This window comes from Stylophora pistillata, chromosome 9 (genome assembly GCF_964205215.1).
Source record: "Stylophora pistillata chromosome 9, jaStyPist1.2, whole genome shotgun sequence".
In the NCBI taxonomy this organism is placed as follows: Eukaryota; Metazoa; Cnidaria; class Anthozoa; order Scleractinia; family Pocilloporidae; genus Stylophora; species Stylophora pistillata.
This window is the reverse complement of record NC_142527.1, coordinates 9,145,201-9,158,893: the sequence shown is the minus strand read 5'-3', so window position 1 is coordinate 9,158,893 and position 13,693 is coordinate 9,145,201. Positions and strand designations below refer to the sequence as shown.

Here is a 13,693-nt window from a genome sequence, read left to right as displayed (position 1 = left end):
TACCCACATATAAAAATCTGGTCATTATCAACCAGAACTGTCATGGTCTCCATTTGAGGCAGCAAAGTTTTCAATTTGTCAGACGCGTTCACCCAGACAGTTTGCGGAAGATATGCTCCAATGTTTAACAATCATTGTCAATATGTGTTTTGGCATTTCAATTAGCAAAATATTTATTTAGTTTGGGTATCCTTATCTCATGTGATAACATACTGCCTTACACCAGAGGAGCGCTATCCATCTCAATTGCAAGTTTCAGGAGGATGTTTCATTTTCATTTTTTATAAAGAAGGAACCTTTCATTGTTCTATTTTTGTGATCTGCACTTGTCATGTTCTGTTTACGTACATACATACATACATAACAGAACTGTCATGGTCTCCATTTGAGGCAGCAAAGTTTTCAATTTGTCAGACGCGTTCACCCAGACAGTTTGCGGAAGATATGCTCTAATGTTTAACAATCATTGTCAATATGTGTTTTGGCATTTCAATTAGCAAAATATTTATTTAGTTTGGGTATCCTTATCTCATGTGATAACATGCTGCTTTACACCAGAGGGGCTCTATCCAACTCAATTGCAAGTTTCAGGAGGATGTTTCATTTTCATTTTTTATAAAGAAGGAACCTTTCATTGTTCTATTTTTGTGATCTGCACTTGTCATGTTCTGTTTACGTACATACATACATACATAACAGAACTGTCATGGTCTCCATTTGAAGCAGCAAAGTTTTCAATTTGTCAGACGCGTTCACCCAGACAGTTTGCGGAAGATATGCTCCAATGTTTAACAATCATTGTCAATATGTGTTTTGGCATTTCAATTAGCAAAGTATTTATTTAGTTTGGGTATCCTTATCTCATGTGATAACATACTGCTTTACACCAGAGGAGCGCTATCCATATCAATTGCAAGTTTCAGGAGGATGTTTCATTTTCATTTTTTATAAAGAAGGAACCTTTCATTGTTCTATTTTTGTGATCTGCACTTGTCATGTTCTGGTCACGTACATACACACATACATATGTACATACATACGTTAGTTGACCACTCTTCATGGGGCTTTTCAGGGCCAATCTTACAACATTGTGCGAGGGACCTCACCAGACTGCTTGTAGCAGTTTAAAATGAATAAACGCAACTAACAGATGCCCCCAATTTCCAGAAGGCCAGACCACATCACAGTAATCTCGAGAGTGGGCTCTTTAACGTCCCCTGCCTAACCAAATTAACTAATTAATAGATGCAAGAGACGGGACCTACGGTTTATTCGTCCTTATCCGAGAAGACTAGAATGTCTATCCATTTCTTGATATGGTAGAAAGGTAGCGCATTCTCCTCAGTTATTTTAAGACTTTGAGTGTTGGTCCGGCCGGGGCTCGAATTCTCGACCTACCGCGCAACAGTACAACGCTCTAACTAATTGACCTAACTGGGAGGCGACATATTTACCTTTCCTAAATCAAGTGCAGTCTCCAGAATCACGTTTGAATCTAAACTGAAAATGACATGCTGAATCAAAATCGTAAAATAACCATTGAAGGTCACCTTAGGTTAAAAATTTAGAATATGTCTTCAGGAAAAACAACCTTCAGGAATAAATAGGAATGTGAATAACAGGGAATCCTGAACAGAAGCATTTTTTGAATAATTAGTATTTTTTTAACTATCCATGCAATCTTAAGAAAATAAGAACAATCATTCGAAAATAAAACAACTTTGATAGACGTATTTCATAACTGAAACTGTGAAATGTTGAAAAACAGACGTCATCAAGGTTTATTTGTTGAGCGTCAACACAGCGAAAGTCTATTCTTGGTTCCTCGTGCTTCGTGCATTCACTGGAGGGCATCGCTCTTTGAATTGAAGGAGGAAACGTTTAAAAAGTGTGAGCGCGATCAAATACAGGTTTGTGAGAACATTTTGGTTGGGAGACACATTTGAAGTTCGTAATTGTCACCCATTTATCTAGGTTCGTACGGGCATGATAACCATCCTGTCAATGCTTCCAGAATCAGCATATCGAAAGTGCCTTTTACTGGGGATTGTTTACCATAGATGTTTTAATCAAGATATATTTTTAACTTTTCTTACTCAACATATTACTTCTCTGCATTTTCTATCACTTGCCGATAGAAAACAAACCGGGTTTTGAGAGAGTAATACAATAGGATTGGCTCTCTAATGCATGAGATAGACTTTTCATTCATTTGATTCTGCTAAGAATAAAAAAAAAGAGGCTGTTAAAGAACCGAGGTTCGAATCCTCACCTGGCCTAACATATTTTCTTGGTCCCGCCTTCGTGAAAAAGGAATTAAGATTTCTCCAAATGGATCGTTTTTAACTGATTTATGGTTCCAATGCGAATTTCATCAGCTAATTACAAATTTGGACCATCAGACGGTACAATTTATATACCTTGGGATCGATCTCACGTAGATTACAGAACAATTTTTATATTTTTATATTTTTTAATTTTCTAAATATAGACTAGTGAGCAGCATTTCTGCGAAGAGTAGTTGTAAAATTGTATTTATTTTCCGACGCGTTTCATCTAACTGTCGTAGACTTCTTCAGGAAGTTTTAAAAGTATAACTAAACGCCTGTATTTACTCAAAGAAATTTAAGTAATAATAAGTGGTGAAAAGGTCATCCTGGCCCTGGAGCTCAAAGAGATCAACGGCAAAGACCTGCCACGGTCTTGATGGTACTGGGTGTGAGATCATGGGCTCCCTCTGCTGCCCTTGGTGGTATGAATTGTAGACTTGGTAGTGGGAGACATGTTCTTAAATCTCTTTGTACACACCAGGCCAGTAGAACGTTTCCCGTGCCCGTCTCAGGCATGCTTGTATTCCCAGATGACTGGAGTGTAGCTTTCTTTTGAGTTCAGCTCTCATTTGAAACGGTATGACAACACGGTCTCCTGTGAAAATAACTCCATTTTGGAGAGCAAGTTCCTCTTTGAATGGAAAGTAGTCTTGAACTTCCAGTGGGAGATAGAGCTTACTTTCTGGCAAGCCTTGTTTGATGACGCAAGCGAGGGTCTTGAGGATAGCGTCTTCTTGAGTAAGGTTTTGGATTTGGCGAAGAGTTTCATCTTTGACTGGAAGATACTGTAGCATGTTCACTCGCTCTGCTTCTATCTCCGTTGGAAACCTAGTATCTGAGACTGTCATGACATCTTCCTGATCCTCAGTAGCTTCCTTAGGCGTCAGATGCGCGCGACTCAGAGGATCAGCCATAAGAAGGGAGGTTCCCTTTTTGTAGGAGACTTCAAACTCATGGCGTTGGAGTCTAAGGAGCATTCGGTGTAGCCTTTAGGGTGCGTTCAGGAGGTTTTTCTTGAAGATTGCCTCCAAGGGCTTGTGATCAGATTCGACCAGCACTTTCCTTCCATACAGGTAGGTTTCAAACTTCTCCATTCCGAATACTATGGCCAGTAGCTCTTTTTTTGATTTGCGCATACTAGACCTCTGTGGGGGTCAGAGACCTGGATGCATATGCGACTGGATGTCCGTCTTGCATTAGACATGCTCCCAGGCCATGCATGGAGGCATCACATTGTAGTGTGGGTGTGGCACTTGGGCCAAAGTATTTTAGGACTGAAGTCGTAGAAAGGATCTTCTTTGTCTCATCCAGGGCTGCATCATGAACCTGCTTATCCCATTGGAACTCGCTGTCGTTTTTGGTGAGCTCGCGTAGAGGAATCATGACCTCTGAAAGTCTCGGAGCAAACTTTTGCAGGTAGTTAGTCATCCCTAAAAAACGTTGGATGCTCTGTTTGTCGGTCGGTGCTGGCATCTCTTTGATTGCCTTGACTTTTTCAGGGTCAGGTTGCAGCCCCTCTGCAGAGAGCATGTGACCCATGTAGGCCACTCCCTTAAGCGTAAGCTGCAGTTTTCCCTTGTTTAGCTTCACACCTTTTTCTCGGCATCGTTGGAAGAGAGCAATTAATAACTTTGTCGTCGGGGTCTTTTACTGCTTCATTATCGTTAGCTCCACATCCTCCAGATATGAGGATGTCATCAGCGATCGTCTTGCATACATTTAGCCTTGCTAATGCCTGATCCAGTCTTCGCTGGAATTCTTCAGGGGCCGGTGAGATCCCAAATGGCATTCGAAGCCATCTGTATCTTCCCCACGGAGTGCCAAATGTGGTTGCGTAACTACTTTCGTCGTCTAAGGACACATGCCAAAACTCATTTTTGGCGTCTAACGCAGTAAAGCATCTTGCGTTTGAGAGCTCAGGAAGGACATCCTCGATTGTCGGCAGAGGGTAGTGATTCCGTTTGAGTGCTAGGTTAAGTGGTTTGAGATCCACATACAGTCGAACATTGCCATTCTTCTTCAGGGTGAAGACAGTTGCTGATATCCAAGAGGTAGGGACATTTACTGGCGTAATGATATTAAGGCCTTCCAAGCGATTTATTTTCTCTTTTAGCTTTTCTTTAAGGGCGATCGGCACCTTTCTTGTTGGGAGTTGGACTCGTGGTACGTTCGGGTCAATTTCCAGGTGGAGGTCACCTTCTAACTGTCCTTCTCCTCTGGATACATCGGCGTATTCTTCGAGAATAGATTCCGTCGTAAGTAGTGTTTTGCTCTGCGATGGTTCTTCCGCTTGAAGAGCCATGATGTTTTGTCGGACCACAGATATAAGTTGCATTTGCTCACTGGCTCGTAAACCAAGCCGTGGCTTCCCATTCCCCACTATAACTACGAATTTCACGCTGTATTTTTTTCCATCTCTGGGGTTCACAACTTGAACACGTTTCTTGCCAATTGGCTTTCCCTCTGTTTTGTTGTACATAACAAGAGTTACTTCTGTATTGTCCAGCAGGGGTAGACTGTCTTCACCATATACTTCTTTGAAGGATTCTTCGGGTAAGATGTCCACTGTGGCACCAGTGTCCAGTTGGAATGGGACTCGGTGACCATTTAACATTATTACCGCAAGCAGTTTGTCTTTATGATTAGGCTTTTCCACAGCACAGACTTGTTTCTTGACGTCGACTCAAGTAACATATTCATCCAAGTCAGAATCTTCCACTGCATGCACTGGCCTGCACATGTCACGGTGTGGGGCGTTTAGAGGACGTGGCCAAAGCGGGTTGAGACAGTTTGGTTTTGCAGGCCACCGCAAAGTGGTTTTGAATTCCACATTTAGAGCAAGTCTTATCCCATGCAGGACATTTAAGCTTGTTCCAGACATGAGTTTTGGAGCAGAACTTGCAGCGGATTTCTCTCTCTCCTATGGGGGGCAGAGGTGTCTTCTCGTTGGCCTGACTAATGGCGCTGACTTCCTCCTGATGAATTTCTTTTAGTTGTTGGCTTGCGGTCTCATATGATCTACAGGTGTCAATGCATTCTTTCAGTTTGAGTTTGGAGGCTTGTAGAAGATTCTTGCGTGCATGATAGTCTCTTACTCCAATGAGAATTCTGTCTCTAATTAGACTGTTTTCTAAAAATCCGAAGTTACATGTCCTAGCCAACGTGCGCAGTGCCGTGACGTAAGGATCCAGAGATTCGTTAGGCTCCTAGTCCCTTTTTTTAAATCGATATCTCTCGTATATTTCGTTTGTCTCTCCGATGCAATAGTACTGTAGCTTTTGGAGAACAACATCAGTGTCCTTCTTATCAGCTTCATCTGCAAATTCTAAGCCTTCGTACACATCTAGAGCATCTGAGCCAATACAGGTTAGCAGTGTGGCAGTCCTCAGATATTTGTTTGCAATATGGTTTTCAGGATCTTTTAAACGTGCAGCAGTTTCATAGTTATTCCAGGCACGGTAAAATTTCTTCCAGTTCGTCGCCAAATCCCCTGTAAGCTCCAATTTTGAGGGTAATGGGATGTTTATTGAGATTTGTACCAGATTTGGTTGTACGACGGCTTCTTTTGCTTGTACAGAAGCGCCGCTACCCTCGGTCATACTTAGTATTTTGAATTTAGTTAGATTTCTTCAGCTGGGATTTCCTTCCGAAGACACAAGACAATTCCCCATACCATTGCCTTTCGCTATTCTTTGTGACGAAGTTGTCGGGTGGCTATTTCGGAATACAGTAGAGACCGGAGACTATCCTTTAGAATTTGATAACAGTTCAGAGTTGTTCGACCACGTGCGTGCGAGTATATTTCTCTGAAGAACGTTTTCCAGTGCACTGAGCGGTAATCCCTATATGGCAACGGATTTAGGAACCAGGATCCCACTCCTGACACCATGTAACTTGTTTGCTAAGACAGACAGTGAAACACCAGAGACTCTAAAAACAACATGTAATCTTGTAAGCCAAGTGCACATCAAGCGAAGCGGACAAATACATACGGGAACTCAGATGTAAGGTAAACTGTATAAATTAACTAAACATACATAAATTAACATCGTTACAGATTCCAGGACTGAAAACGAAACGTTTTCGTTTTTGGAAGCAAATACTTTTTTTAAGGAAAAAACTGCACAGCAATTGTGTACTTTTTAAAGGCTACTTGCACGCAAAAGAGCAGCGAATTTTATTTTTTTAACTTTGCCATGCAATGTTTGATTTTTGCACGGATTTGCTCTTAAATGCTGAGTTGTAACGCTTGTTTAAAAGGGACAACGAAAAGCATAGGAGCTTACTGAATGGTAAGTTTGTCATCAAATTAATAAAAAATGTGCTGTTGTACTTACTGTCGTTTGATTATGAAGCCAACAAGGAGGTCACAATGAAAGGAAATGATAACGCTGTGCAAAGTGTTCCTGCAATCAGTAAGGCCAATTGTGCTGGAGTTACGTTGCTATATTTCTGTTTTACGTTCAAGCTCCCGAGTTCGCTAAGCGTAAGTAAAGTTTTCATCAAAGAGGGATGGCCGACTGTGTTGCTACGACCGTAGCAACACAGTTAGAGCTAGTTGTTCCAAGGAAGTGTAACTCAGGCTGCAAACTCTTAAAACTTATGAATAATTAGATAGAGTTGAAGTAGATTTAATGTTTCTCGGTTTTAGCTATGGGTCTTAATGACACCCCTCTTAAAAGAAGAGGTTCGTTGATGAGAAAGTTTTGTTAAAATCAGTAACGGACTCTATAACTTTTTTATTTTGAAGTTATTTCACATCAAAATTTCTGAGTTTTTAAGTTAAATGATAAACACAAGGGAAATATGTTCCAGTTTCCAGGTGCAGGTTTTTTTTTACCTAAAATGTTTGTTTGCGTGAAAAAAAAATGCGCCTTTTGATTATTTTAGACACTTATACCTTATTTCCTTAAAAATAATTTCCATAACGAATTTTTTTTCTGAACTATCAGGAAGGGAATTTATGAAATCATCAACCCATTTGTAGTATAAAATTTTATATAAAACACAGTTGCAAGCATCCTTGCATCCAGATTTACTTTGTGTATTATTATTACAAGTATTGGTTACTTCTATTTAGTACAAATAGACTTATTTGTGATTGGTTAAGACAGTGCATTAGTTATCTCTATTGAGGTCTGACAATGACTTACAGCTGCCTTACGTTTGTTTGGAAAATGATGCTACGACGTTTCGATAAAGTCACAAGGAAAGTATTTGAAAAAAAAACAAAAACAAAAAAACAATAATCATTTTCCCTATTCACTATTTTTCCAACTTTTTCTCCAATTTTCATACTTATTAAACGTAAAATCGTTTGTTTGGTCTTCCGGTTCCTGAAGCCATGAGGAAAATAAATAGTGGGATGTTAATTTAAATGCAGAGCACCTGCAATGCAAAATCTACAAATTCGAGGAACAGAACTAGCTCCTTTTTTTTAATTAAGCTTCAGTTTTCTTTAGTAGAGGAAATATTTTATATATAATTATTATTATTCAACTTTGTGACTCACAATGACCAGATAAATTAAAAAAAAACCTGTTTTACCTGTTCATACGGGCTGTTTAAAAAATTGGAAACTTTGTCGCATGAATTACCATTTAGAACACCTCCAGATATAAAGTTTGTACAACCAATCAACTCAAAACGTAACTTTCTTTTAAAAGATGTGTTATCTTTTACTTTTTTTTAAATTTAACATCGCGCGTGAATGTGTGTATAAGTGTGCTACCTTTCCGCAGTAATAAGATCAACAGCCATGACTAACCTAAAGCACCATCGCTACCACTAGTTGGAAACATTAATTACCATTTAGAACGACTCCAGATATATTATTTCTTCTAAACAACCAATCAACCCAAACCTAAACTATCTTTTTAAAAGTTGTGCTGGTTACAGTTTTGCCATCCTACCATGCGATTCTTGCTTAACATCACGTGTGTGTGCGTACATAAAAGCGCTACTTTTCCGCAGTAATAAAATAAACAGTCATGAGTAATCTAAAGCGCCATCGCTACCACTAGTTGGAAACATTAGTTAAGATTTAGAATACTTCCAGATGTATTACTTTTTAAAGTAGAACCAAACAACTCAGACCTAAAATTTCTTTCTAAAAGTTGTGGTAGTTACAGTTGTACCATCCTTACGCGTGTGTGCGTGTAAAAATGCGTCACCTTCCCGCAGTAATAAGATCAAGAGTAATGAGTAACCTAAAGCGCCATCGCTACCGTGTTTAGTGCCGGTATCTTTCTTGTGGTATAAAGTTTCGTATGTCATATTTGAGCGATATATTAGAATCTATCCCACTGCAAGATGCAATAAGCCAGGTGTTACAGCCAAAAACGCCACGTCTATATTTGACAACACACATTTCAATTAATCAAACAATCAATCAACTTTATTGAACGAGGGTAACACGGGAGAGTGCTTCAACTGAGTAACTAGTGGCGCTAAAACTAAATTTATAAAAAAAAATTAAGTAACAAAATACACGTCGTAAAGAAAAGGAAGTATAAGTGTAATTATAACTGCACCGCCCGCTGTAAACCCAACTGAACTACCTACAGGTTTCGTCGGTTGAAATTTCACTATTTTTAACACAATATATAGGGCTGAGTGTTGTGCTTCGTAATTTCTCTTGATTGTTAGAGCGGAAGACGTATAAGCGTTCTGTACGTGGTTTTAACAAGTAAGCGGTGTTTTTAATTTTTGGAAGTGTAAAAGCATAAAACCTTGAAAGTATTGAATTCCTGTCCAGCCGCAAGGTGATTTGCGTGTGAGACAAATTTATTTGAAAGATGAATCTCCTTGACTGAAATGATTAATGGACTGATCAGGCTTCAACACGTTTACATCCGTAAGGAATCAGGCTAATTCTCCAAACCTTGGTCTAAAGCATGAAGCCTGTTTATCAGACTTTTCTTCAAATTCCTTGAGGTAAATGGTAATGTGTCATACCTTAGATCACCCTTAAAACAACTCTTGTATCAGTGTTCTTAAAGTGTATTTCTATTCTTCCTTTCTCATAATTTAGAACGGGGAAGTCCCAAGTCAATAGGCTGGCAGTAGTTTTCATTTCAGTCAATTACAGGTATATTACAATGCTAAGATGAGGCATTCAAAATTTCTCAATTTATGTTTTATTTTCTTAATATGTTTGATCTTCACACGAAAAGAACAATTAATAACGTAATGTGAGAGAATGAAGGAATCAGAATGAAACTTGAAAAAATATTTTTGTAGAGTCTTCGTTTATCAGCGGGATAGCTCCTGTTAGAAAACATGCGGGATTTTGCATTACGATAAGGGTGACCACTGACTTCGTTAGGACACTATCCATGAAGACCAGTATTTACATCCAGAATGGGAGTGGTGAAGGTCAACAGAATTAAGAAATAAAATCGGAGTGTTTTTAACTTAAACCTAAACATGAGCCTGGAGCTAGGGCATGACCTGTAATTTAATTCTTTGATATATTGCTAATGATCTATAATGAGAACCCACATTTACCTGTTTCCCGAAACTCCGTTGACATCCCAAAAGATCGTTGCTCTAATAGGAGTAAAATCAACTCAAATAAATATAAATTGCGTAGTTTTATTTTTCGTGGGAGTTCGCAATCGATTCCTTTCTCTCCATCCCTGTTTGTTTGTTTCGAATTGAATTAAAGGATCACGAAAGTTTCGTTTACACATAATTCATAAAAATAAAAATTCTCTCATTCCATTAGAGTTTAATAACAGACGAAGCAAAAAGCATGACATCAGTTCTTGAAGAGATCGAAGGGATCATCCTCACAGTCCTTTACGCCATTACGATGCTCGTAACATTTGCAGGGAATGGTTTCCTCATCTACATCGTGTGGAAGAAACCTGAAGTAAGATCACTGACAAGCTTCATGTTCGTCAACATGGCCATTGCCGATTTGCTAGTGGCATTGATTGTGATGCCTTGGTCGATTGCCCAAGTACACACAGACGGCTTGTGGATGATACCAGGAGTACTTGGAGAAGTCTTGTGCAAAGGTGTGGTATACATTGCCTATGCCACATTAACAGCGTCCATCCTCTGCCTGACAGTCATGGCAGTCGACAGGTACTATGCCATTGTTCATCCCCTCCGACGCTATGTTTGGTTTCGGAAACCTAAACTAACTGTTCCGTTTATTTGGATCTTTTCACTGGCTTCAATGTCCATTTTTCCAGCTATTCAAAGAGTGGAAGACCATAACTCCCAATGCATGCTATCCGTTTATGTTTTGGGTGATCCACGAAGGGCTATCCGAGGCCTATTCCTCTACCTTGGGGTGTTGAACTATCTGATTCCTTTGAGTGTTATTTCTTTTCTGTACACTGTAACTGCAAAGAGGTTATGGTTCCATGCCGCACCTGGAAATCAGCATTTAACAGGGAATCGAGAGCAACGCGAAACATCTAAGAGAAGAGTGGTTCGAATGCTCATCATTGTAACCTGCGCGTTTTCCTTTTGCTGGCTTCCTGCACAAGTGGTGCACATGATATTTGTCATGCAAGCATGGAAAGTTGAGGTTGAGCTTCAGCCGATTGTCATGTTTGTGTGTTTTTGGTTTGGTCACGCCAACAGCGCCATCAACCCATGGCTGTACATTTCCCTGAGCACCAAGATCAATACAGCATTTGTAAGAATGGTGACTAGAAAAAGGAGCCAGTCACCTCCGAGTCTTAGCGTCCAAACATCACATGTCGTTTTACAATCTGAAGATGGAGCTGTCCGGGAAGAATCAAGACTGTAATCTAAATCATTTAGTCATTACTAACTCCATTACCTTAATATAAAGAAAAAAAATCATATAAGTTTTAACTCTGCAGGATCAATGTAATTAAAAGGAAAATCGAAAAGGTGATAGAAGTAGAAACTACGTGTAGCAGGATGTCAGAAGGTGAATAACATAATTGAGATGTTGATAAGACCTCGCAAACGGTAATAACTAAAAGCAAACTAGCTGGCTTCTCCGAACGATCCAACCATGGCCATTTTCATGCACTGACGAGAGCACTTAAGAAAACAAGATATGTTGAGGGCAAGGCCGCATGTAAGAAAGAAAAAACTTGCATTGAGAAAATTAGTAAAAAAAACCTAGACAGTCGAGCTACTTATACGAGGGATTTAATCCCATTAACTTGTCAATTTAACAAGAATTTATAGATAGCACAAAGGCAAAAGAAATATCATAACAAGGGTTCCCTTATCAGCTAATACTTGCTAGCAGACTTACAACAAGTGGCGAAGGAAGGATTTTTCAAAAACGATCATTGCAAAATATGTTTCCAAGGGACCGTTACTCGAAAGTCCTTCCTACCAAAAGATGAAGAATAAAGAAGCAGGCTCTGACCTCATGACCGGTCCATTTTGTTTCTTTAGCTGCCAGCTTTATTGTATAATTCCCAAAACGTTTGAAACTCCCATCTTAAGTGAAACCAGAACAGCTTTACGGACCTGTTATGTTAGCGGGACCTTCGAGAAACAGGGCCCGGAGTTGATTTAGATTGTAAGTTTAGGTATGAGAGAAAGCTGAGTATCCTTGTTTTGAATTCCTGTAAATGATCGTTTTTCTTCAGTGCTTCTGGTAGCGCTAGTCAGGTCTATTCGCATGCGTTGTATTTTCGTAATCATAATTTCTCTCTTTATTTCAGTATAACCGGCTTCATGGAACGCCTCGGATAGTCTAACTTTGTTAAATTGGAAAATAAAGTAAAAATAAATGATAACAAGGATAACGTCCTCTGATGATAATTCTATCAATGTTTTTCTTTCTGTGGGATGCCGGTAGGATATCCTAGGATGTTTCTTGTCCTTTTAGCTTTAGTGGACGGGCATGGCAGAAACGTTTAGTTAGAAAAACCGTAGTAACTCAGAAGATGTGGCCATATTATACCATTAATTGGTCTTCGACATTCAATATGTCTTTTATGTATCCAAACTGGAAGGGGGGGGGGGGAGAGAAAGAACTTCAGGTGAACGAAACAACTATTCGACTAAAAAAAGAATTTTTTTGAATAGCTATAACTTTATTCGATTATATTTCCATCAAGATCCTGTGCGATAGACATGTGAAATGTCAATGGAGGAAGAGGGGTTTACGGAGATCTTTTTTCAATTAAACTTTTGTTCTTGTTCAGTCTTCTTTTTTATGTGCTAAAAGTCCACAGGAAAACTTTGTCTTCGTGAGGGTCAGAGCCAACAAACCATCCTTTCATCGTCGAACGATTCAGATCTCGACGAAGCCTTTTGAAGGGTACTTCTAGATAATTATTTCCAAAGTTATTCGTGTTAAACGAAACGAGTCGGGTTACCGATTGCGCGCGAAAGGCAGTAAACCTGGCTCTTTTTATTTTGTATTACTGCGACATCATTTTATTAGAGAATTTTGAAATAAGACGGTACTGTTTCTATCATTAATCTTTTACAAAGAGTCGTGGTTAATAAGATTTATTCTCAAAGCGTCCGCATAAAAGCGAGATTCGGAATTATGGTCAGTCCACCTGCTATGAAACCTTACTAATAAGGTCCTTTACCATTAGTCGTGCTAATTAAGGCACTTATGTAAGTGTACTGAGTGGCACTTTGAAAATATGTAAGACTCAATAACCAAGCAACAACGTATCGCTCATATCCATTGACGTTTATGTTCTCAATGATTCTAAAAACTGTTTTTGCTGTTTTTACTGAGGAAAAAGAAAGCAACAACAGTATTTGCTATTCAAAAGCTTGACTGATGTCTCCCTTATCAATTATTCACACAGGTCCTGACCTACACGTCGCTAAAATACCAAATGCTATCAAACGTCCATTTATTTTCATTTCAATTGTTTTTATCTGTAGACAGAATAAGACAATCGAAAGAACAAATAGATGAGAGAAGCTTTTGTTATGTAATTTCTTTGATGGAAGAGGAAATTCTAATCAATATTCTGGCCCTTCTGTATTCCTGCCTGTTAATGGACAGAATTGCATTTTGTTTTTTGGGTGCAATATTACTTGGGATACTAAATTACCCCACACAATGTAGTTCCGTCAATGGCTGACAGCTGTTCAACTCTATAAAATCACCAAGAAATAAAATGACATACTAGATAATTTTTTTGCTTCCACTAAAGGCTAATCGTTCTTTCATGGTTTCCCAATAATACATTTTTTTATTAGCGTCAAAACTGAAATTTTGAGGTCAAAGTTACGTCAAAAACATCTCAATAAAAGCTTTATTTATTGCCCGACCGCGTTCGAAGAGCGCTTGCTTTATACTGGTACTCAGACCCTATTACCGTTTTGTCATCCGCAATTTTGTATTGTTATGTGAATCAGTCCCAGGCTCCCGTTCCCGTTAT

General features: G+C 39.1%; 2 protein-coding genes and 1 pseudogene across 3 annotated transcripts; 1 reads left to right on the top strand and 2 right to left on the bottom strand.

Moving 5' to 3' along the window:
* Positions 1-2,788: 2,788 nt before the first annotated feature.
* Positions 2,789-3,307, bottom strand: LOC148723121 (uncharacterized). Its single transcript, XM_088734402.1, has one exon. The coding sequence runs from the start codon at positions 3,305-3,307 to the stop codon at positions 2,789-2,791; it is 519 nt and encodes a 172-aa protein (XP_088590528.1).
* Positions 3,308-5,088: 1,781 nt separating this feature from the next.
* Positions 5,089-5,929, bottom strand: LOC148723120 (uncharacterized; annotated as a pseudogene).
* A 2,666-nt stretch (positions 5,930-8,595) lies between these two features.
* On the top strand, positions 8,596-12,095 carry LOC148723119 (RYamide receptor-like). 2 transcript variants are annotated; one of them, XM_088732031.1, is made up of 3 exons: positions 8,596-9,266; positions 9,364-9,420; positions 10,060-12,095. In XM_088732031.1, the coding sequence occupies exon 3, from the start codon at positions 10,087-10,089 to the stop codon at positions 11,098-11,100; it is 1,014 nt and encodes a 337-aa protein (XP_088588157.1). In that variant the 5' UTR covers positions 8,596-9,266; positions 9,364-9,420; positions 10,060-10,086; the 3' UTR covers positions 11,101-12,095. The 2 variants fall into 2 exon arrangements, with proteins under 2 accessions (XP_088588157.1, XP_088588158.1); XM_088732032.1 differs by lacking the exon at positions 9,364-9,420.
* Positions 12,096-13,693: the final 1,598 nt, after the last annotated feature.